The 23996-nt window shown below is 31.0% G+C and overlaps 2 protein-coding genes across 3 annotated transcripts; one reads left to right on the top strand and one right to left on the bottom strand.

Moving 5' to 3' along the window:
• The first annotated feature begins 249 nt into the window (after positions 1–249).
• On the top strand, positions 250–7790 carry LOC148300218 (protein N-lysine methyltransferase METTL21D-like). 2 transcript variants are annotated; one of them, XM_088275097.1, is made up of 3 exons: positions 250–583; positions 3364–3562; positions 4610–7790. In XM_088275097.1, the coding sequence occupies exons 1-3, from the start codon at positions 321–323 to the stop codon at positions 4847–4849; spliced, it is 702 nt and encodes a 233-aa protein (XP_088131223.1). In that variant the 5' UTR covers positions 250–320; the 3' UTR covers positions 4850–7790. The 2 variants fall into 2 exon arrangements, with proteins under 2 accessions (XP_088131223.1, XP_088131222.1); XM_088275096.1 differs by lacking the exon at positions 250–583 and adding an exon at positions 1624–2261.
• A 147-nt stretch (positions 7791–7937) lies between these two features.
• Positions 7938–23132, bottom strand: LOC148300217 (ADAM 17-like protease). The gene is made up of 15 exons (XM_088275102.1): positions 23075–23132; positions 22755–22994; positions 21297–21418; positions 20564–20702; positions 19842–20083; positions 19125–19184; positions 18669–18803; positions 16850–16988; positions 15361–15596; positions 13927–14065; positions 13109–13178; positions 12635–12873; positions 11764–11879; positions 10761–11026; positions 7938–9962 (listed from the first exon to the last, which is right to left on the bottom strand). The coding sequence occupies exons 1-15, from the start codon at positions 23130–23132 to the stop codon at positions 9914–9916; spliced, it is 2250 nt and encodes a 749-aa protein (XP_088131228.1). The 3' UTR covers positions 7938–9913.
• Positions 23133–23996: the final 864 nt, after the last annotated feature.

Here is a 23996-nt window from a genome sequence, read left to right as displayed (position 1 = left end):
GACTATGTACAAAATATTTTCTTCTTTGTTTTTTCAATACAGGCTCATAGATATAAAGAGAGACAAATGAAACTCAAGCACATAGTTAGAAAAAGATAGAGCATATTTTGTAGAACGCTATCTTTTTCTTCTTGGAAATTTATTGAGTTTTAAATAATCTAAGCTTGCAATTTATACGTAAGAAAAACCCAATGACAGATTTACCATAGATACATTTTGAAAACAGCAACCGAGACGTCATGTCGCAATCGTAAACGTAAACATCAATAATAGATTCAAGATAAACATCTTTTAACGACTTTAAATTTGATCTGAAAATAATGTCGGTTTATAAAACGCAGAAAAGTGCTTCTCATGGTGAACTTTACCCCAGGATTTTGGACATTGAGGTTTGCTCCAAATCTCTCACCCTTTATCAGAAATTAGAGGGCGATGTCAGTTGTGTGGTGTGGGATGCATCGATTGTTTTATCGAAGTACTTGGAGGTTATGAGTCAAAAATCTGAAAATTTGCTAAATGGTCTCAAATTTTTGGAACTTGGAGCGGGAGTTGGGTGCGTTGGACTAACAGCAGCAACATTGGGGTACGTATAATTTATTTGCATCGAATCACACAGCAAAACGCCCTTATCTCCTATTATCTGGCACATATTATAGCCGCCAATAAAATGTATTTTTGATTTTATTTGTTTATATTAATCTTATAAACACTGAAAGAGTTTGAAGCTGATTTCATTGTGCTAAGTATTTAGGGCTGCTTGAAGATTATTTAGTACTTGACAAATAGTGGGCCCCTTGAAACTACACGACTTTATATATATAATGAAGAAAAAATAAATAAAAAATGTTTGAAGTAAAGAAAGATAGCGGTAGATGAATAAGTTGTTTTTAATACACAAAGGAGGAAATAAATGTCATGTCATATGAAGATTTTATGGTAAAATTTGGCACTGAGGAGGCAAGTATAAAAGTTCCTGCACAGATAACAACATGGTTTTTAAGTTTACAGTGAGTAAAATGAAATACATGATGACTGTGCGCTTATTTCGCAAGAAAATAAAAATGAATAGTTGTACATTTATTAAATAGTTAATTTTGCTGAGCAATAGCCAGTTTAATCTCAATCTAGCCGGACTGGTAGGATTGACTGACATGAACTTTTTTGAAACCAAGCCTTTTGTATCGGTTTCTATTAGTAAATTCTGCTTATACAAAAAAATTGTATATCATGAGTAAAGTATGTGCTGTAATTTGTTAATTTAAAAAAATATAATCAACAAATTAACACCAAGAAATACAATTTTGTAAGATCCACAACTTTTTATATTTTTTCATTACATTACATTTACAATCAAGGTAACACTCCATCATTTTGAAGTAGTGACCAATGCACCATTAATTTTGGATAAGGGAAGAAAGGTTCAAACTTCTCAAATTTGTATCCCTAATAATTGATAATATAGAATCAACTAGTAGCACAATAATTGATAATATAGAATCAACTAGTAGACTTCTATTTCTGATCCTCGTCTGAAGCGAATGGTGCATAAGGCACCACATCTGATTGATACAATTCTAACATCATCGTTAATGACATGAAGTCCAGGTAATCAATCCCGTGCTTCAGGTTTCAGTTTGGTCAAATATGAAATAATACTAGAGTGATAAAATCACAAATATTTATTTTAACTATTCCGAGAGGAGGCAGTGCCCAATGGACAATGATGAAGAATTGTAATGAATCATTTCCTCATTACTATATGTAGTGATGGATAAACAGAGTTTGCTCTGAATCCAAGTACCACACCAAAGCAAACAAACAAAAACCGCAGAACCAATGTATAACTGCAACAAAAAATATTTTTCTATGGCTTGAATTATCTGGTCGTCAAAGTGTTAATACCACGCATAATGACGTTGTCAAATATACAAGTGAACCATCTGTGCGTTGTCTATGGTTGAAGTTATAACATTCGACAATATACCTGTGGATTGCACCATGTCAGTTTATAAAACGCAGAAGAGTCTCTCACATGGTGAATTTTCCCCTACAAGTTTATATATAGAAGTTTGCTCTAAATCACTTACGCTATATCAAAAGTTGGAAGGCGATGTCAGTTCTGTGGTGTGGAATGCGTCAATTGTGCTATCAAAGTACTTAGAGGTTATGAGCCAGAAAAACGAAAATCTACTAAATGGTTTTAAAATTTTGGAGCTCGGAGCTGGAGTAGGCAGTGTAGGGCTCACAGCAGCTACTTTAGGGTAGGTACATCTTATTTTAACAATGTCCGATGTTTCCAATATCTTAAACTTACTTCAGCCTTCTTCTGGTGTCCAGTATTGAACACAGGCCTCTCTTGAACTTCCACAGTTGTCTGTTGGACGCGACTCTCTTCCAGTACAGGCCTGCCATTTTTTTAATGCCATCGGACATCTTGTTTGTGGCCTACCCACGCTTCTGCATCCTCCTCTAGGCCTCCAGTCCAGCATATTTTTCGTCCAACTATCCTCAGACATACATGACCAGCCCAGTTTCTCTTTTGTTCTGCGATTCTTTGAGCCACATCTGTTTTCCATTATCCAAACATTCATTTTTCGGGCCCTAAGGATATGTTTATCCTCCTTCTCTTCATTGCTCTTTGTGTTTATCTGATACATATTGATTAATAATGTATTTTTGATTTTATTTGTATATCTATTATAAATAAACATTGAAGGAATTTATGGCCATATGTTTCAGGAAGGCCATAAATATTTCAACGTTGTATATTTTTCACTGCTAGGTTTAGATTATGATGAGTTAAATATCTGGCGTTTGAGCTACTGACCTATAAGTATCGAAAATGATGAATTACAAACAATCCACATACTGGGAACACTAGGAAGAAAATTGTTTTGAAAACTATTTTTACATTTAATATGGAGAGTTAAAGACTTCAAATTCATCCACACCAGATTTGTGATTTATCGGGAATGAAAAAATTGTCATACTATAATTTTCAGGCAAGTGACAGAAGCATCCGTGCAACTAAATTCATAACTGCATAGTCTGTATTTATTGTAATGTCCCAAAGCGCTAAGTTTTCATATAATAGACATTAGTTTGAATGAATGAACTGTGCTTTTGTAATTTTCGAGATGTGATTGATTCAACTACACGTAAGCACTTAAATGTTAATATCAATAGTAAAATGATACCAATCCTACAAATAAAATAAAAACTTTCAAATAACTTTTATGAGTTATTTTAGATATTTCATTCGCATTGAAGTATCCAATGTCATCCCAGATAAGTGACACATTGCATAATCACACAAAAACTTATGTTATGTTTTATTTCTTTTATGATCATGTTTTTTTTTAGCGCTGAAGTGATATTAACGGACCTGCCGGACACTCTGTCGCTTCTCAGATGTAACATTATGGAAAATAAAGTGGTATTAGGATGTCTCGGTGGATTTGCAACTTCTGAAACGCTCTCGTGGGGAGATATAGAATCCGATATTGTAAAGGAAATGACATTCGACTATGTTGTTATGGCAGATTGTGTATACTATGAAGAGGTTAGTATGATTTTAGTGACTAGAACTGGTATTAAGAAAATTTCCTCAGGATTTGACATGGAATTTTCTTTCTTTGTTCCCGCATTTAGTTTACTTAATTTACTTCCCAAGAAATATCTCTGTACATATCGCTCACTCCTTTCAAGAACGTCATAAATCAAAAAACTTGATTTTTCAGGAGAACGTTTTTAAAGATTAAAAATATATTACAATGTATTAAAAATAAATATCAAGCCACTTATTAAATTTTTTACTGTGCAACAAATCTGTTTAGGTAAAACCTGAAGATTTTTTTTCCATTTGAAAAATATTTAGTAAATTTAAAAAAATTATTAAACAATACCTTTTCTTCAAAATGCAAAAACAACACTTTCTGCCCTGTAGCGGGTAAATATTAAGTTAAAAATATGCCTCTTTTGCTGGGATATAGTACATTTTCTGGGCATCTCGAAAATACGCACAACTGAAAATTGACAATTTTTGATTTATGACGTTCTTGAAAGGAGTGAGCGATATGTGTTTTGTGGGTTATTTTAGTATTTCTGATGTCTTGCCGATATTTTAATCGCATTACAGTCCCCGTCATCTAGGCTGATGCAGTATATGTACATGTTATAAAATATACATATATCGCTCACTCCTTTCAACAATGTCATAAATCAAAAACTTGATTTTTTAGGAAAACGTTTTTAAAGTTTAAAAATATAATACAATGTATTAAAAATTATTGAATTTTTTACTGTGCAACAGATCTTTTTAGGTAAAACCTGAAGTGGTTTTCTCCATTTGAAAAATATTTAGTATATTTAAAAAAATTATTAAACAATACCTTTTAAATGCAAAAATAACACTTTCTGCCCTGTAGTGGGTAAATATTAAGCTAAAAGTATGCCTTTTTTGCTGGGATATAGTAGATTTTCTGGGCATTCCGAAAACATGCTCAACTGAAAATTGTAAATTTTTGATTTATGACGTTCTTGAAAGGAGTGAGCGATACTTTTTTAAATTTGCAACTCAATAATGAAAAATTATTTCTCATTTATGTAGTCTCTCGGCCCGCTGATGAAAACTCTACGTAATATAAACCTATCGGTTTCGAATAAGCCAAAACTTCTGATTGCTCAAGAATTGAGGGACTCCGACATTCAGAAGGGACTCTGGAAGACATTTTACAATGAACTGCAGGAGTCCTTTAATATTAGGGAAATACCGCAGAGTGAACAACACCCAGAATATTCCAGTGATGATATCGTTATCCTAGAATGCACTAGGAAAGAAGATACATGAAGAAGAAATTTAAAAAAAAAATAGCCAAATTATTCTATTAGACGTAATTTATAGTGTTAGTGTAGGGGAAACATTCTCAGCCATACTTTCCTACAATACATTAGTGGTCTTCAAAATAAGGGATATGAGAAAGATAAATTATTTCTTCCATTTTAATACTGACAGAAAAATAGCCATGCAGTTGTTTGACTACCGTGAAAGATTCACATCTGTCTCATATATGTAGTGCTTTATATAACGATATATCGGATGTGGACAGAAGTTCTTCCTTTCAGAAAAAAATACAAAGTAAATTAGTTTTAAAACCACAACAATTTGAAATACAAGTTATTCAATTTTTCTGCCCTAAAACAGTTTGAAGACCATTGTAATACAAAACCTCGTTTATTTTCTGTGATAATAAGAAATAACAATGTTTTTTTTTTACAAATCTTTTTTTATTACATGTAAATTAATTAACATTACATGTCTATTTTACAAGTAATGTTTATTTACAAAATTATACAATGACACAGTAAATTTTAATAGATAAAGTTCTAAGTACCTGGGTGAATTTTACTAAATAGTCATGTTTTACAATCTCAGTGTACAAACACATATGTATCGCTAACTCCTTTCAAGAACGTCATAAATCAAAAATTGTCGATTTTCAGTTGTGCATGTTTTCTGAATGCTCAGAAAATGTACTATATCCCAGCAAAAGTGGCATATTTTTAACTGAATATTTACCCGCTACAGGGCAGAATGTGTTGTTTTTGCATTTTGAAGAAAAGGTATTGTTTAATTGTTTTTTTTTTAAATATACTTAATATTTTTCAAATGGAGAAAAAACCTTCAGGTTTTACCTAAAAAAATACATTGTATTTTAATACATTGTATTATATTTTAAAACTTTAAAAACGTTCTCCTGAAAAATGAAGTTTTTTGATTTATGACGTTCTTGAAAGGAGTGAGCGATATATAAAATCTTTAATTTATGTGAAAATCGCACAATATACCAGTTTATTATGTTTTCAATAAGAATTTATGAATGTGACAAGTCTTTACTATGCTATTCAGATATCTTCATTTGCCAATTTCTTGTAACGGCTTTTTAACCTTTTTAACTACTAGGTAGATTTTAATATGGCAATATCCAGCACGCCACACCTTTTAGCAAAATTTGTCATGTCCCTATTGATGTCTGTTATAATTATCCAAGAGATGCTCTGCATGTTCTAATATTGGCACTACTGTCAAATGCATTTGACATTGACCACTAAAATGATTTTGAAAATGACTAGAAAGGTCTTACGTGTTGCCAGTCTATTTCAGCCAGAGATTAATAAGAAAAAGAACGGGAGGGAACACTCTCACAAATTTTATAGATTTTTTGTGGACCTGTAATACTGCTTTCAATAAATGTTTGAAAGAGATAATAAATGTGGAAACAATGTATAATTTGTGTTTTATTAGTGTGGCTTGGGATCATATTTATTCGGCCAACTCTAATGTCGTGTTTGACTCGACGTTATATGGCCCACTTACTAATATATTTATAAAAAAAACTAATACACATTTTACAATATTCCAATACAAAACTAATGTGAGACCCTTATTTTGATCTATTTCGTAAATCAGAAAGAGGCGAAGATTGTATGCAAAGATAAATTGGTGTGGCATTCTATTTTTTCTGCCTACCCCTGTGGGGAAGCGGCGTGATGGTTAGTTAGATAACAATAACAAAAAATCGAGTAAGGGTTAACGATTTAGGCACGTTATTAGTTTTTCATAATGCTTAGAAAATCCATTTCATTAAATGTTTTTAAAAACATGTTTGTAACACAGTTTGGTAAAATAGAGATTTCTAAATAGCACAGTATAGCCTTTGCTGTTGCGGATCTGACAAAATAGGATTGTATTCCATCAGCAGTTGGAAACTGTCCAATAATATAAGTGTATTGCTGTATTATAAAAGCAGTCCGAAATAGTGATGGGTAGTTTTAATTTTCAAAATTAATTTTGAAATGTTAAACAACAAAAAATTATGAGTTATTATTGAAGATTATTGCACCCAAGAATACATGTGCTTCAAAAAAACGGTAAAGTATTTACTCTATTTGTCTATTTACTCTGAACTCATATTTTAAATTTAAAGAAAAAATCTTCCAACACAATGTTACAACCATAGACAATACAATGGTCAGCCATAGAGTATATTTATTTGTTCAAAAGAAATTATACAGAAATAGCATGCTTGATGAGCGCACATCTGTTTAAGATTTGTTCCTATAGTACAGCAACTATAAAAAAAGAACATATTTACTTTTGACACGAATAATTTTAATACATAAATATATGCAATACTAATAACCTACTACCATGATCATAACATTAACAGAAACAATGTTTTCAAATTGTCTATGATTTTTTTGTACATTCCAAAAATCTCAAATATTTGAACAGTCTACTGAGATTGAATCGCAACTTGTTTAATTTTTTTAATTAGTAATGTTTTTACAATTATATCTTAAAATTAATATATTTTATGGTAACTTATTAACCCTATTATATTATTGAATTCAAATGATAGCAAATTAAGTAGAACTATTGGATATAAATTACTTATTATTTTTGTTAAAAAAAATGTTACTAAATTATTTATACTTATGATTTTTGTATACTAAATCACAGGATATAACGAAAAATTGCATTTTTTTAATTGTATATTTGAATTATCATTGTTTTCACCAAATACATCAAAAACAATTCATATAATTTATATTTTTAAAGATATTGCTTCTTAGCAATTAACCTGCCAATATTTGTATAAAAACATTAAAATAAAATAACAAACATTTTTAAAAAGTGTCAACTCTTTGGTGATTAACAATTTGCAGAATGGATTATATTTAAAACCACTTTAAGACATGTTTGCGACTATGAGGTTAATACTGTTCATATTGATATAAAATAATACATCTGTCTGCTACAGCAGGCGGAATACTTAACTTTCCAAAGTAAGCACTCCAGTGCTGCCAATTCTACATCCGCAAATACGCCACCATCTGACAACTTAACATGTTAAACGCCAATACTAAAATTTGCCAATTTAAAAAAAAAAAACTTTTCAGTAATTTACGTATTTTAATATAAAATAATGTATTTAGTTTATTTAATTATTTTATTTGACGATGGGTTTCATAGTTAAAGTATTTTGAATATAGCTCTTGATTGAGGTCACTGGTGCCCCCCATGGCACTTAATGTGTTAAGCATCTTACACTTATTAAGACTAATAAGCTTAATGTCTATACATTTATGGGGTATGTAGCTATCTTCATACATATCCCATAAAGTGGGTAATTTTTTTAAATATCTGAATATCCAGATTTTTCTCTCATCCCAGTAAATCAAGAGTCAGTTATACTAAGCACAATAGTCTTTTTTTGTTTGAATGGTACTTTTTAAATTATAATTTATAATCTTCAGAAGATTTGTATGTTCCTAAATAAACCAAGAAATTAATTAGTAGCACTAAAATGTACTTGTAATAAAATGCTTGTTGTTCTTTTAATCACAGTATATGTTATTGCTTAAATGTATTACTTTAAATAAAATATGCATGTATACCTAGCTATAAGAAGTCTTACGGCATGTGGGTACAACGTAGAATAGAAAAATGGCAACACATTCAACATTAAAAATTATCATTAAGTATTATTATTATTTATTATCTTACTGTATTTTTACTCCAACCGTGTGGGAACATTGTTATCAAGGGGCCAGTTGACTTCTTTATAAAACACAAAATTTTCATGGAAAACAAAATATGTACATAAAAAGTATTCAAAAAGATTAAACCAATTAAACAAAGTCTTCTCTACAATAATGATTAATTTTTATAATATTTTTTATACTTGTTTGTGATCTTTATTTGTAAATATGTCACCCGAAATATAAATGTTGTATTTTTTTGTTTTCAATGTTTAAAATTTTTTTTAAACTGTTAGCTAAATCATTAAGTTGCTTTAAAAAAAATATGTACAGTATTATCAATAGAGGGTAGGGAGTTTTCATTTATTCAATAACGATTTTGGAACATGTACGAAGATAAAATTGTATACAAATTGAAACACGTTTGAAATTATTGATACTGTATTGTACAGTAAAATAATTTGTAAACATGTCATGATTGTCAAAAACCAGGCAGACTAGGGGTTAAAAAATGTTTGACCTGTCAAAAATGTTTCTATTCTGTTGAGACTTCTTATACCAGTGGAATGATACCAATAAATATATGGCATTGTGGGCTTAATTATCTTAAAATAATAATACTTAGAAACTCTTAACATTAATAATAAACAGTAGCAAAAATCTTCCTCACTTTAAGCCCTTAATATGCTTTTAGTTAGATATAAATGCACTTTAAAAAACAGTGTTTCTCAATCAATGATGTTAAATGTTGGGACCACTGACTAAAATATTTTAATGTTTGTCAAAATTTTACATTTATAATTTGACAAAGAATGTGTTTACGCTAATGCCATAAATACCGAAAAATAAGAAATTGTTACCCATCTTACACCTTATAATCCCCTTCCGGGTGCTCGCAACCCTTCAGATTGAGAAACGATGCTACAGAATTTAGATTTGCCTAATGGGTAATAATTTTTTTTCGATAACCCAGTTGAGATAGTATTTGTTACTATTTCTTAAATTATTTTTCTAGCAAATTAATTTATTATATAGATATACCTGACAATTTATTGCAAATTGTCAGGTATATCAAGAGCTAAAAATATGCAACTAAATTTGTGCACTGATTTATGTACAGTAATGGAATCCTAAATCCGAATTAAATAATGACTTTTTGTGAAGAAGTTACCTAATTTGTATTTTGGATTCGATCACTCATCACTAAAAAAAAAAGTATTTCATAAATGGAAAACTCAAAATGAAGTTCATATTTGTGTTCTCACAATCAAAAGATTGTCCACCCCTGACATACATAGTAAATATGTATTTACATAGAAAAACACCAATTACATAATAACATATGCATGAAATTTATGGCATATAATGTTTACATCGAAGACTGTGTACTGGGTACATTTATTCTTTGTTTAGGGACTCTGTAAAAAAAAAGGTTCATGTTGAATTCTCACAAAATCAATAGGAATATAATAGATAATTGCATACCCTAACATCTAAGTGTCTGTAATCTAGCTGTGGCTTATGCAATACTGCTTATTCTTGCTTAGTGTGGCAGGTATACAAGTTGCATTGCCTTAATAAACAGGATCGAAAAGAAATGTGTTTTATTTATTTATTTATTTAACACATTAATGCTACTTTATCCCTGGACATCGCATAGTTTCATGAAGTTTTGGAAAAGTTATTTGTGCTGATTTCACAAATTGGAATCATTTTTTTTTGGCCACATAATTGGTTGAAAAACTACTAAAATTAGTTTGATCATGTCAATTAATCATGATTATTTTATTCAAAATATTAGTCGATCTCAGATATTGTGTACAAAAAAGTTAAAATGTTAAATTGAAAAATAAAATCATTCTGGAATGCAGATTACTTTGTAAGTTTACTTGGAGAAAGATGTATATACATTCTTCAAGAATTCTCAAACTGATGACACCACCATAAATCAAAATAACAATCATCATACAAAAGGAATCCAATAACAGTGCATATATATATATACATCTTTGAAAAATTAATACAATACAGGCAGAATAATGAAAGTAACCTTAGTGTATAAAGTGATCACTTAAGCCACCCAGATGCCAGGTCGTAAGAACTTGAATTCCTAGACTTCCATCTTCTTTTGTATAAAAATGATACATGCTTTGTCTCAAGTTGTGAGATCTATAATATATATTGTAAAAACACACCTGATGACAGGTTAAACTTACCTGATATGGATGACTCTTCTAGAATCTGATGGGTGGATAAGATCATCCTTACTAATCCAATTATAGTGCTTGTCATCTTCCCTCATTTTTCTCCGATCGAAGTAACTGATGATGCAGCTGACTGGGATCCATATTATTGCCGTAACCAAGATAACTGTTCCAACTATATTATCTCTCAAGAACAACAATACTTTGTTTATGTTTATATCTTCTATTATGTCCCAGAACCGTTCAACCACATCTTGAATAGTCTTTTCGCAGAGACCCTGTGAAAAATTCAATTTGTAGTTAAAAAAAATTCACAAACTTGGATTATCGCTGGTTTATTAATCTGTCTGGAAGTGAGTTTCTGCAGACTAAACTGTATCTGGAGTGTAGCTTTTTTTTACTTTATCATTTTACATCATTGTTAATGTTATAAGTGACGTATTTTCTTGAATAAAAAAATATTTACACAGTAAACGTGATTTATATAAAAATTATAAATGTTTTATTTTGTGGGTTTTCTTTGATAGAGTCATTAAGATGAAGTCAAGTAAAATATCAAAGGGAAAACAGGAAAATAATATGAAGCATGGTTTTTAGTGTTAAATATGTACAACCACAGATGGCAGTAAAAGTGGCATTTTAGAAATAAATGTCATCGGGCTTCAGTTATAAGCGCGGCCGTTTATCCTCTGAGGAAAGTTTTCTTTGGACGACCATGTATGGCCATACTCCCAGACAGGGGAAAAAATAAAATAAGACAGTAAGTTGTATTTTTTTTGGAATACATTCTGCAATTAAAAATAATGATCTATTTATGAAAAAAAGAGGTTGCAACCATTTGGTACTTTCTCGCAAATTGACAAAATGAATCTAATGCTTTCTTGTAGATATATTTGAATGCAATAATGTGTCACATATGCAGTTTAAAATACACATTAACAAATTTTAAGAATAATTTAATTACAGCAATGCTGCAGCAAATGATTGACTTGTTAAAATGTTCTGACAAACTTACTTTATTACAAAATCCTTGGATGCACGGAGTTCCATCAGGGAGTATATCTTGCTGGTCAACCGGAAAACATGTTTCATTCATACTCATACGACAGCATCGCTTGCAAGCGTCCGCAACTAGTGAAAAATAAAATGTTTAAACATAAAAAATTTTCACATTAATAGTAAATTTAAGTCTTACTTGATAAATACTACTATTTCTTAAAATGTATTGTGACACATGCTTTGATGCATTCCAAATCATTTTATACACACATTCATCATACAGTGTTTGTTTTTATCACCTAAATGCAGAAACATCCTTTGACGTGTGCAAGTCAGTTTCGTTTTAATTAACCCTTACCACTCCTATGTTGAGTATGGCTTGATTGATTGCATTTATGTTTTATGGCAACTCCGATGTCGACTTTGGCTTGACTTTATATGTTGCAATTTTTTCAATAAAATTAATAAAAAAAAAATGAACACACTCTTTAATGTTCCAATAAAAAACGAATGTAAGACCCTTTTTAAAATCTATCAATCATTAATTTTTTAATTAAATTCGACTGAAGATTAGCTCACACAGGGTATCAACATATTGTTTGAGGGAAAAATTTAGAAGCGTCTTTTACATACTGCTGGTAGAGAGCGGGAGCCACTTAAAAGCGATCTATTTGCTTACTTTTGGTAAAGCGTGATAGATGCCAAAAAACGTTGTACAAATCGGAATTGGGTTTGCGGATACTTGTAATTAGTATACTGAGGGTCGGGCGGCAGACTGTCTGAGTATAATTAGGGTTGGGGTTGTTGAAAAAATTGTCCGACAACAATGTAAATGCAAGATTCACATTTTGAGTGACATGTCTGAATTAGCTCAGTGAGTGACTCACCGACGTCACACATGCAGCTCTGCATGCCCTGTGTCTCGCAGTAGGGCACGCAGCGGCCCCGCCGGCAGCGCCCGCGCTCGGCGCACGCGGCCCCGTCTGCCACGGGAGGAGCTCGCGGGCACGCCGCTGCCGTGCCCGAGCAGCGCGCCTCGCGCTCGCACGACGCGTACGCTGCCTCGCGGCACACGGCCTGCGCCGCTACAAACGCACAGCCCAGGCAGCAAGGAGAGTTTTTGTCACTGGCAAGTATAAATGATATTATTTATTGATTTGGCATTAACTTTTTGGAATGACTTGTTAATTATTTAAAATAACAACACTTGTATTAGACCACAAATTGAGTTTAATTTCACACGACTAGTTTCGAAAACAATAGAGACTATTGAGAAATTAAATTTAATTCAAATCAAATTAGATCAGCAAAATGTACATAGATTAGGTCTACAAAAAAAAACAGAGAAAAAGGGATATTACCTGCAAACTGCACCTTGATTACGTCGAAGTTTGCAATTTTTATCACAACATGCATCATTGTCTTCGGTTCCTATAAAATACAATGTCTTTATTTAAAACACTTTATATAAAAGTTATTTTACATTAAAAATGTTTCAGAAAACATTTGAATAATTAAATTATAATGGTGATTGGAATATATGCTAATTAAAATGATAATTTGCGTGTTTTCTAGAGATGAAAACATTGACAAAGATATAGAAAGGAGAGTGAATGCTGAGAACACATTTAATGGTGCATTGAAATCGGTTATAGCAAATACAAACCTATCACCGAAAGCTAAACTAGTAGTACACAAAGGAGTCCTGGTTCTAATGTATGGAAGTGAAGTATGGAGTTGGCAAAAGGAGGCAGAGGAAGTTGACTGGAAGCAGTCAAAATGCGATCTCTCAGACAAATGTGCAGCAAAATGATGTATGATAGATGCTCGAATGCTTGATATAAGGAAAGAATGCACGACTGTCAAGAATTATCCATAAAATTAGAAAGGTTTGGCATGGGAATGGAATGAGTGAAGAAAGATAAGTAAAACAAATTTATGAGGTGAATGTAATTGAAAATAGAAGCAGAGGAAAACTTAGCGTGATTAAGTATTTCAAGTATTTCAGTCAGGTCAGGAGTCGGAATAATCGGCGGTTATGTATGAGGAGATGCATGAATGTGGAGGAGGTAAAGATCATTTGCAAAGAGAGATTGGTGTGGTGTTATATTCTCTCTATCTACCCCTGTGGAGAAGCGCCGTAATGGCTAGTAAGTTAGTTAGTTGAGAGAATATTTACCAAGTAAACCGGCATCACATTCCTCATCTCCTTCCACGCGAAGATTTCCACAAAAACTCTCTTCTGGTTCTGAAAAACACCTTCCAGACTTGGCTTGCAGAACTTTTCTAATAGAACGAAGACTGCATGGTGAAAACCTCTGAAAAGTACCACAAAATTAGTTGATTAAAATAAATAATAATATAAATAATATAATAAATAATAATAATATTTTTTATTAAATTTTTTTTATTTATTTATTTAATATATTAACATTTTTATTTATAACATAATACATTTTAATCATTTAACATATGGAAAACTTTTATATTTCGATTCGCTGTGCCTCTCCAAAAAAGAGACTGTGCTCTTGTGCTTGGAGAAGGACTTACATTCGTGGTTTAATGTTATATAATAAAAGATATAATAGTCTTTTTTTTGTATATTTTTTCAAGATTTAAATGTAATGAGCTTTAATTTTTTTCTTAAGTATTTTTATATAATGCATTTTTTAATTTTTTTAAATGTATTTCACAATTTTATAATTGACAGCATTTCATGTTTACTTTAAAAACATTTCAACAGATGTAGCAATTAAAAAACTTGGTTAAAATTGCTCCATTTTTGAGCATATTCATATTTAGGTTCAAATTTTTATCTCATAGTGAAAATTCCACACAAAAAAACGTTTAGGCCAGTCTACACCTCCTGTATGCTACCCTAATCCAGTTTTTCGTATTATTCTTCAATAAATTTCCATCGCTCTAGACTGTGTGTTAAAAATCAATATAAAAAGCATATTTTTATTGGATGAAGATAGAATACAAGAGGTGAGGACAAGCATATTCCTTTTTTAATGGTAGAGTTTTCGTAATGAGGTTAAATTTTTAAAGGATTCCTGAATACATATATTTATCTCATTGTATTTTTTATAATTGCCCGACTCCATAGTTCACTGGTTAGCGTATTTGGATACAATGCAGGAGGTTCCGCTTTGATTCCCAGGTAAAAAGTTGGTCAAAATAAATTAAGTATGTGATTTTTCACTCTAACATTAATTTATTATTACCCAAGGCAGTTACCTCAAACGCCAAACTGACAAGTAATTAACGATCTATGTAACACAGCATCAAAGATGCAAAGCCCTAAACACCATTTGCTACAGATAAGAGTTAGAAAAAGAAGTAGTTTGTATGGTGTGCAGAATAAAAGACCACTGTAAAAACTTAATCCATTATCTGAATTAACAATTATAGATTTGGTTATACAAGAGTAGTTTTAACATGATCATTGAAGTCGCAAAGTCCAATTAGATGATGGAGCATTATCTTTTACTAATAATTCTGTGTTCCAAGACAATTTGAACTATTCAAATCTAAACTGACAGAGCAAAATAAGATATTTCAAGAATAAAACAATATTATATTTATTAAATATCAAGTAAATTTGAGTTACCTTGTTATTGACATCATAGCCGCTGACACTATATGTATACATGAGGTAGCTGCCTCCCTGGCTGGCAGAAGGTGAACATTCCGGTATATCTGGGTCATGCTCAGAGCCCCAGTTGTGGCCAAACTCGTGAGCCGTTACAAGATCGGCTTCTCTTGTAATAACCCTCTGTCCATAGTGATTACGACTCGAACTCAAGCCAGAGTTCAGATAGAGAGTGTAGCCGTTTTTGAAATATTCTGATAGAAATAAAGGATTAGAATTATATTTGTGAATTGAGTGCAATTTTATTTAAGATTTTAATTGATATCTAAGTTAATTGATTTTAAAAATTTAGGCTCTATTTCACAAAATGTAAACTCAAGAAATATGAATAATGTACCAGCTATGAGATTTCATAATAAAAAATGCAGCATCAGTTAATTTTGCCCACATATGATTGTAGTGCTACAAAGGTTTGCTATGATTTTAGTATTCATACAATATATAAAGGTGTTTAATGTAACGTTTTAGCTTACTATAATCGAATGCCATATTTTTGGGTTCTTAAGTAGGGAGGTCGTATTTTTTTTAAAAAATGAATTATAATTGTATTAAAATTTTATATAAAATATTGCAAATGTGTGGAATTTATATGACCGGCTTTGGTGAATTTAAGAAGTACAAATGTGGTGTTTAAATGTGTTGAGCCACACACTATATTCGACACCATTATACATAAATTATATGAACACTTTGATTGTAGCGTAGCTTTTTATGTAATGTAGCACTAGGCACTCTGGACACTCATTGCTGTAACATATTATGTTAATATATTAACATATGCAATAGATAAAGTAATATTTGCAGAAAATGGGATATTACCACATGATTTAGCGCTTTATCATAGGTACAATTAATTGTTAAAGAAAACACTAGTTATATTTGCGATTAACTTTTATACTAAATATCCGCCTCTGTAGTGTACCGTACGCTTGGCTACCGTACTGAAGGTCCCGGGTTCAATTCCCAGGTGGTCAAATAAATATAAGTGATTTTATCACTCTAATATTTATTCAATATTATTACCCTGGACTGGTACCTGAAACGGAGGGCTGATCACCTTTCCTTCATGTGTGAGCGATCAAGGTAACACTGCGCTTATATGATTCAGTGCCCTATGCACCATGGGGTGCATATGATGGTTTTAAAAAATTATACTAAATAGGAAGATTAGGTAAATGTATGACAAATACATATTTTCTTGAGTTATCTTTCATGAAATTTAAAAAAGGGAACAAATTTACAAAAGGAAATCAATTTACAAACATATGCAACTTAAAAAGGGAATAAACAATAACAAAAGCAAAATAACTCACAAATATTATATTTATCCAACACCAGAAACTGAAATATACAAAAACAACAAAACATGTTAAATAATAACATAAAATTTAAGTAAATGGGTACATTAATTTTTGAACATGCACTACCGACAGCCACAGTTAGTCACCTGGAGTGCAAATCCCACCAACAGAGTTCCTTCTGGGCGAGCCCACATATGCCAAACCCAAAATACCTCCTTCAAACTTCAGGTCAGTGAACAAATGAGCCAGACAAAAGTCTTTGTGCGAGTACTCACGACTAAATACCTTTGTTAACAAGAGAATTACAAGTAAAATTAGGTTAATCACCAATCTAAATAAATATTATTTACTACATAAGTACGAGAGAATTAGTTGCAAAATTAGTTACATCTCTAGTCTTGAGATGTTTGCGAAAAACTGTCAACCATTTTATAAAAACACATTCCGTTGGCAAGCCGTTGAAATTTTAATTCCAATGACAAGATATTTAAAATGCATTTGTTATTTTCAGGGCAGCTTGTTATTTTTTACTTTATTTTGGTGTCAGTAAATAATTTTAATTTTGTGAATAATTCTAGGTTTGTTCTGACATCCTCAAACGTATATAATTATGCTATAAAATCATCAAAATCAACATATATAAGTAAAAACTTTGTGATTTTTCATACAGTAAGTTCAAAAATTATTGGCACATAAGACATATCGCATCTATTAGGCTGGTCTTAGATGGTTGAAATAGCTTTCTGAATTCAGATGAATAAATTGCATGCATTAACCGTTTTTAATTCTGAATTCCAGATCTAAATTCAGAAAGTCATTAAATCCATCTGAGCATACATTTGATAAAACACATGAAAATGTACAACATTTCAAATATGTAATTATTTTATTCTCAGCATAATTTATTTAAAAAAAAAAACCTTTTAAAAATATTTATCTAGTATTTTAGCTTGCCCCATTCACTGGTTAAGAACACTTCAATTAGTTTGTTTAAAATACAGCTACCAATTGTTGACTCTTGTTAGTGTTAAAAATATTTATATTGCAGAAGAGAACCGTGTGTATTGGAACAAATTCCTCCATGTGAATTCTGTCTAGATGAAGCTATGTACGCCAATCCCAGAATGGTGCTTCTCCCATTTGCAAAAGTCTGATGAGTGAACAAGTGTGCAAGACAGAAGTCTTTGTTATCCTTGTTCCGAGAGAATATCTGTCACAATATCATCCAATAAAACAGAGAATACCAAATAAAATATTTTTACAAAGCGTTTATAAGAAGTATATTGTAATTGGCGTTTATCTGTATCACTACGCCACATGTCATTTTCCTTTTTATAATAAAGAATATCTATTTTTGAATGATTTTTAGTAAAATAATGTGGTAGAAACATGCACTGACTTATAATTTTAAATTTCTTATACAAAGTTATTAGTTTTATTATATCGGTTTGCAAAAAAATACAGAATTTATAAGAAATATTTTTCTATGAAACAATGTAACTTTTTGCTCCTTTTAACAATTGCAATTCAAGTATAAAAGAGACAAAGACAAACAATTAAAATGTGAAATAGCAGTTCCTTCCTTGCTATCCTGTTGCCATTCCAATAATAATATTTATAAAGAATTTTATATCCAACATATATTTTGTTCATATTTTTGATGCCAGAAAACTCCTTAGAACACATGTATTCATTGGTAGGCATTTGAAATAAAGATTTAACATTCTAAGATAGTATGTATTTATTATACAGTTTTATTTTTGGCTCCAAACCCACTAAGATATTGTAAAAAATAGTATATAGGGCTTCACTTTTCATTGACGAGATTGCATGCCAATTCTGTGTATGTAATATGAAAACCAAATATGAAGATACAAATACCGTATATCTAAAAGGAATAACCACATAAAATTTGATGCAGTTTTTGCTTATGAGTTATCATGCAAACGTCAAATAATTTCATACCTCAAGCAGATTCCTGACATCCCATTTTTCCCTGATCATATTGTAATGAGCTTCTCCTCCTCTGACACGACTCGGTTCGGAATGAACCACTATTTTCTTTATTACAAATCCCATTCCTTTAAAACCATCTTGTTCCTGCAAAATAAAATGAAATAAAGTGAAAACCCATTTTCGTCATGTTGGTAAACTGTAAAATATATTAATATGGGAGGCAGAAGGTTGTTCATAAGGATTGTAAGTGGTGATTCTCAATGTAGATGATATTCTCCTCTAGTGGCTAAAAAGTAAAGAGACTGTAGATTTATGCACTGTTTAGAATGAAGTCATTTTAGTTCAGTGCGATAAGGTAGGTTTATTTTTAGGCTAAAAATAAAGCATTTGCACCAGCTTTACATATTTATACCTACATATATAATTACATGTAAAATAAGTTGTAATGAAAATATCAAATAATACCTGTCTATCTTGCCAAATCGTATCATTGTATATTTTATGAACGCGGTCAATTAGACTGATCTGAAATTATAAAACGCATGACGTAAATAAAATTATAAACATAAAACCTGAATAAAATCCTTCCAATGATTAAGCTTATATTTAATATGAATGCCATTTCATTTCTCCAATATATTTTATAAGAAAATTACCAACAAGCATGGCCAATAAAAAAGGGTTTTAAAAAAATATTTAAAGTGGACTCTGAGAGCTCCTGCCACATTCCCAGTTATGGTACAGAAACTCTTGGTTTCCATTCGGACCAATCCATGCAAAAACTGAAAAAACTATGTATTGGTATTTAAGCAATCATATGAAGGTTTTTGTGATCAAAGATAAAAATTATTACTAATGCTTTCACATAATTTTTACTTTTCACTTAAATTTTTTTAACACTTTTTTCACAAGTTCTTATCACTGTCAGCGAGGCATGTAAGTTAATACTAATTAGTGTATAAAATCCACCATGTTCTAATACCAAGGATGACAGTAGCAGGAAGTTAGTAACCCTACTAGGGGACCCCAGCTCTGATAGGAAACCATCCACAAAGACAATCCAACCCCCCGCACTCAATACCCGCTATGAATTTAAAATGCATTAGATTGTGATTGAAAGTATACTTATTTTTTTCAAATTAAAGCAATTTAAGAAAATACTATTATGTGACAGTAGCTTACTAAATAGTTGATAGTAGTTTTAGTGTTGCTAGCGCCCATCTCTTGGAAGAATCGATAATCAGCTACGAGAAGTAATGGGCATCTTGTTTTTGTTGGAGTGTATTCATACTGATCTATTTGTCGTTTAGGTCTGGATTTAGACGCCATTAATTCCGGTTCACCTTCTGAACCCTGCTTATATTTGTCCTTCTCTAATTTTTCCTGCTCCTCTTCTAAATCTTCATCTTCATCTGACTCTAATTCTGCACGCAAAAATGAAAATGAAAAACAGACTCCTCCACAGTATTTTGGTTTTAAAACACATAATACATCAAAAATATGTATGAGGAGATGCATGAATGTAGAAGAGGCAAAGAATGTTTGCAAAGACAGAGTGGTGTGGCATTCGATTCTCTCTGCCTACCCCTGCGGGGAAGCGGCGTGATGGTTAGTTAGTTAGTTAGTTAATACATCAAAAAAAATTAATGCTTGATATTTCAGTTAAACTCTTAAATTATCAATGTTTTGAATCTTGAATTAATAAATATAAGAGATAATAATAATTTGGATAGTCTAGTGTTTAATTTTTGTTTTTATAGATAATAAACTAAATGAAATATGTAATACTGTTCATCTGATGCAGTAGCTCTTTAATTAAATAAGATATTACTTCATTTTAAATAACACAAAACAGCAATTGAAATATTACAGCAAGGTTCAAAAATATTTCCAGTCAAATTCACCTTGGCCTTCCTTAACATGTCCACAGGTTCTCGGGGCTATTCCATCTTGATCTTTATCTTCCCAACTTAAGTTTATATCGGAAGATCGATACGCTACCATTGATTTATTATCATGTTCCGGAAGATGCCGCCATGATGGCTAAATCAAGAAACAAAATATAAATATAGTTATATTTTTTCAATGGTGTTTATAAATAGCTTCTTAATTTAGCATGAGTGACTGTATTTCAAACAATTTTTGAGATTGTTTCGATCATAAATCATATTAAGATAGATAACCAGTCTTTATAGGTTCCTTAATTCAATAAAGATTTTTGATGTATTTTTTAGATTGAAGTGCGATTGTGAAAGTTCAATCAACGCATTAATATTTTTGGCTAATTTATTTCGTGGACATCTGCAGAAACAGTATCTATAGCGTATCAAAAAAAGGTATAAACCATTTTTCCATCACTGTGTACAACAAAAAATTTTCTAACTGAATTCTAATCCTGATATATTCACATAGTACTGGCAGCTCACAGTGAAAAGATTAATGGCTGTGTTCACAGTAATTGTCAATATCCATTAACCTAAATCCACACAATTTTCCATGAATGATTATAATGACAGCTTCATTTACCTCTGAAGACCATTGATTAGTCTTATCAATGGTCTTCAGAGTATCTTTTATGTAAAAATTTACAATTTATAGATCAGTCCCCGAACAGGTTAATGCTTCCCTGTCACTTACCTCAATGTGATAAGTTTCTTCCGGAAGGTGTATAGAGGCCGTCATCAGTCCATCTTCTAGGTGAACTCTGACATCGGAATGAGTTTCCCCAAAAACACGACCAGAGTAAAAATTATCACGGTCTATAAAAAAAAATATATTTATTTGTATACAAAAAAGCCTCCGTAGTGTAATGGTCAGCACGCTCGGCTACCGTTCTAGAGGTCCCGGGTTCGATTCCCAAGGGGGGTAAAATAAATATAAGTGATTTTTTCACTGTAATATTAATTCAATATTACCCTGGACTGGTACCTGAAGCGGAGGGCTGATCACCTTTCCTTCATGTGTAAACGATCAAGATAACACTGCGTTTATATGACGCAGTGCCCTATGCACCATTGGGTGATAAGGGTCGGATAAGGGTTTAAAAAAATAAAAATAAAAAAATACAAAAAAGTGTAATGTAAAAAAGTTTCACATCTTCAGAGTATAACAAAACTAAAATGAACCCGTTGAATGCTATTTAAATTCTAGTTTACTTCAAATATTTCATCTTTTTACTGTGTTTTTATTCATTTTTACCATATTTATTACTTACTTTTCTGTTTTGTAATTTTTTTAAAGTTGTAGCTACAATATACATTTATTTTCATATTGTATATGAAGGTACCTAAGTATATGTCTGCAACACTATCCCAAAATGAGTAATTTTAAATAACTAACTGGGAATAATGTATTATCTAGCTATTTTATTTTTTTAATTATTATTTATACAGAAACAAACTTAAAATAAAGCATTTCAATAATAAACAATAAAATATTTATTTATTATTAGAAGAAAAAGTTTATTTTTTAACTTACAATATTAATTATTAAGAAAAAGGTCACGTAAGCACACATTGTTTTAAATTAAGCCGTTTTAATTCAGTGTAAAAGGATGATACATGGTTGTATTTTAAATGTTGATTTTTATGTTTTAAACAATCAGATTATGTCCGGGAATGAGAGTAAAAACTAAAATAAATTATTTAAAAATATTATAATTTTGAATTTAACAAGCTTTTAAATTTGGTTTGGCCTTCTATAACAATGTCGTTAAGATTTGTTGCTAGATTTAAAAAGTAAGTGGTCATACTGTGGAAGACTAATAAAAAATCGCAATTCAAGTTATAGCGGAGCTTAGATGTAAATAGTGAAGACTAAATATTTCAGTTGTTATTGGTTGAAAATTGCTTTTGTCATTTGGGATACAATTAAATAAGGGTTCATCCATCATTGGGTGAGACAAAGTGGACAATCAATTTTTATTTTGTGACATAGTTGAGAAATCACAATTAAAACGAGGCGCTACCCAGATGCAAATTTGTGGGATCATAAATTCCCTTCTTAATATTTTTTATATGGCTGCCGTTTTTATCTATCGAGTGCGGTAGAGTATAAATATGCTTTGGTAAATAGATAAATCAATTGGTTACAAACCTAGATGTATGTTGGTTTCTTGGCCGTCCGCGTCAACAGCATAGGCTTTAAATTTAGAATGTAAAACAGGATGATGCGGATGAAGGATTAATCGAAAATCTCTTCCAAGAGTTCGAAATATGACTTCCTTTATCGTATTATAAGGATGACTGGAAGGCTTGGCTCCTCTCTTAACTACGTGATGATTCAAGGATGAGGCGTGCAGCGTTTCAAAATATTTTAGGTTTTTATATATGTTGCCTAAAACAAACAAATCATTGTAATAAACATAATAATATTATAAACACTATGGGACACATTTTGTGTAAACTGTATCTAACCATTTGTAGTAATTGCAAGACCTAATACAATGAAAAACACTACATTTATATGGAGCATGATGAGAGTATCGATTAATACATAGAAAGAGAAAAAAATCTCGTCATCAAAACGGTTAAGTTAAATTCTTAGGTTTTATTTACAAAACATCACAAAAGCAACAGAATCGATCGCACCCTACAAGAACTCAACAATTTCTGAGTAAATTTGACGTTTGACTTCAAAGTGACAGTGGCTGTCATAAGTTATAAAAAAATCTATGGAATATAATTGAAAAATGAAATTTTTTGCAATATGTTTAGGTATACAGTATTTATAAAATTATTTGGCTACCTCATTTATTTAATTAGTATACCATAAGTTTTTTTTGTTTTCCTCTTTACCATGCATGTTTTATTTATATTCCCTTACATTATTTTGTTGCGTTCAAAATTTTACGAAAAACTTGTTTTTATTATTTTTACGTCTTATTATTGTCATGTACCGAAACATGTCGTAAACCAGGCAATAGAAATGGATCTTTCTCGAAAGTTATCTAGAGGAAGACCAAAAATTCACGAATGCTGCAAAAAGATAACATGATTCGAAGGCATGGTCTAGGTTCTAGGTAACGTTATCTACGACAAAAAAACCTACAACCTGAGGACGAGGAGAGCTGACCACAGCAGTCTACAAAGACGATAAGTTAGGATGTACCAGGAAGAAGATAATTGTAATGTATAAATTACTTGAAATGTATTTTTATTCAACATTTATATTTAATATTTATATAAACTTTTAATTTTTGAAGGCACCTTATTTACATTTTTATCTTACTGTCCCGAAATAAATAACTCAAATATCCCGTTGGCATAATCTATATAGGTATCGTAACGTATGCAATAAAGTTTTATAAAAAAAATACACAATTAGAATAAGTACCTA

The sequence above is a fragment of the Brachycentrus maculatus genome, unplaced genomic scaffold, assembly GCF_059751285.1.
Source record: "Brachycentrus maculatus isolate JH-2025_06_01 unplaced genomic scaffold, ASM5975128v1 h1tg000782l, whole genome shotgun sequence".
Classification (NCBI taxonomy): domain Eukaryota; kingdom Metazoa; phylum Arthropoda; class Insecta; order Trichoptera; family Brachycentridae; genus Brachycentrus; species Brachycentrus maculatus.
This window is presented reverse-complemented; position numbering and strand designations above follow the sequence as displayed.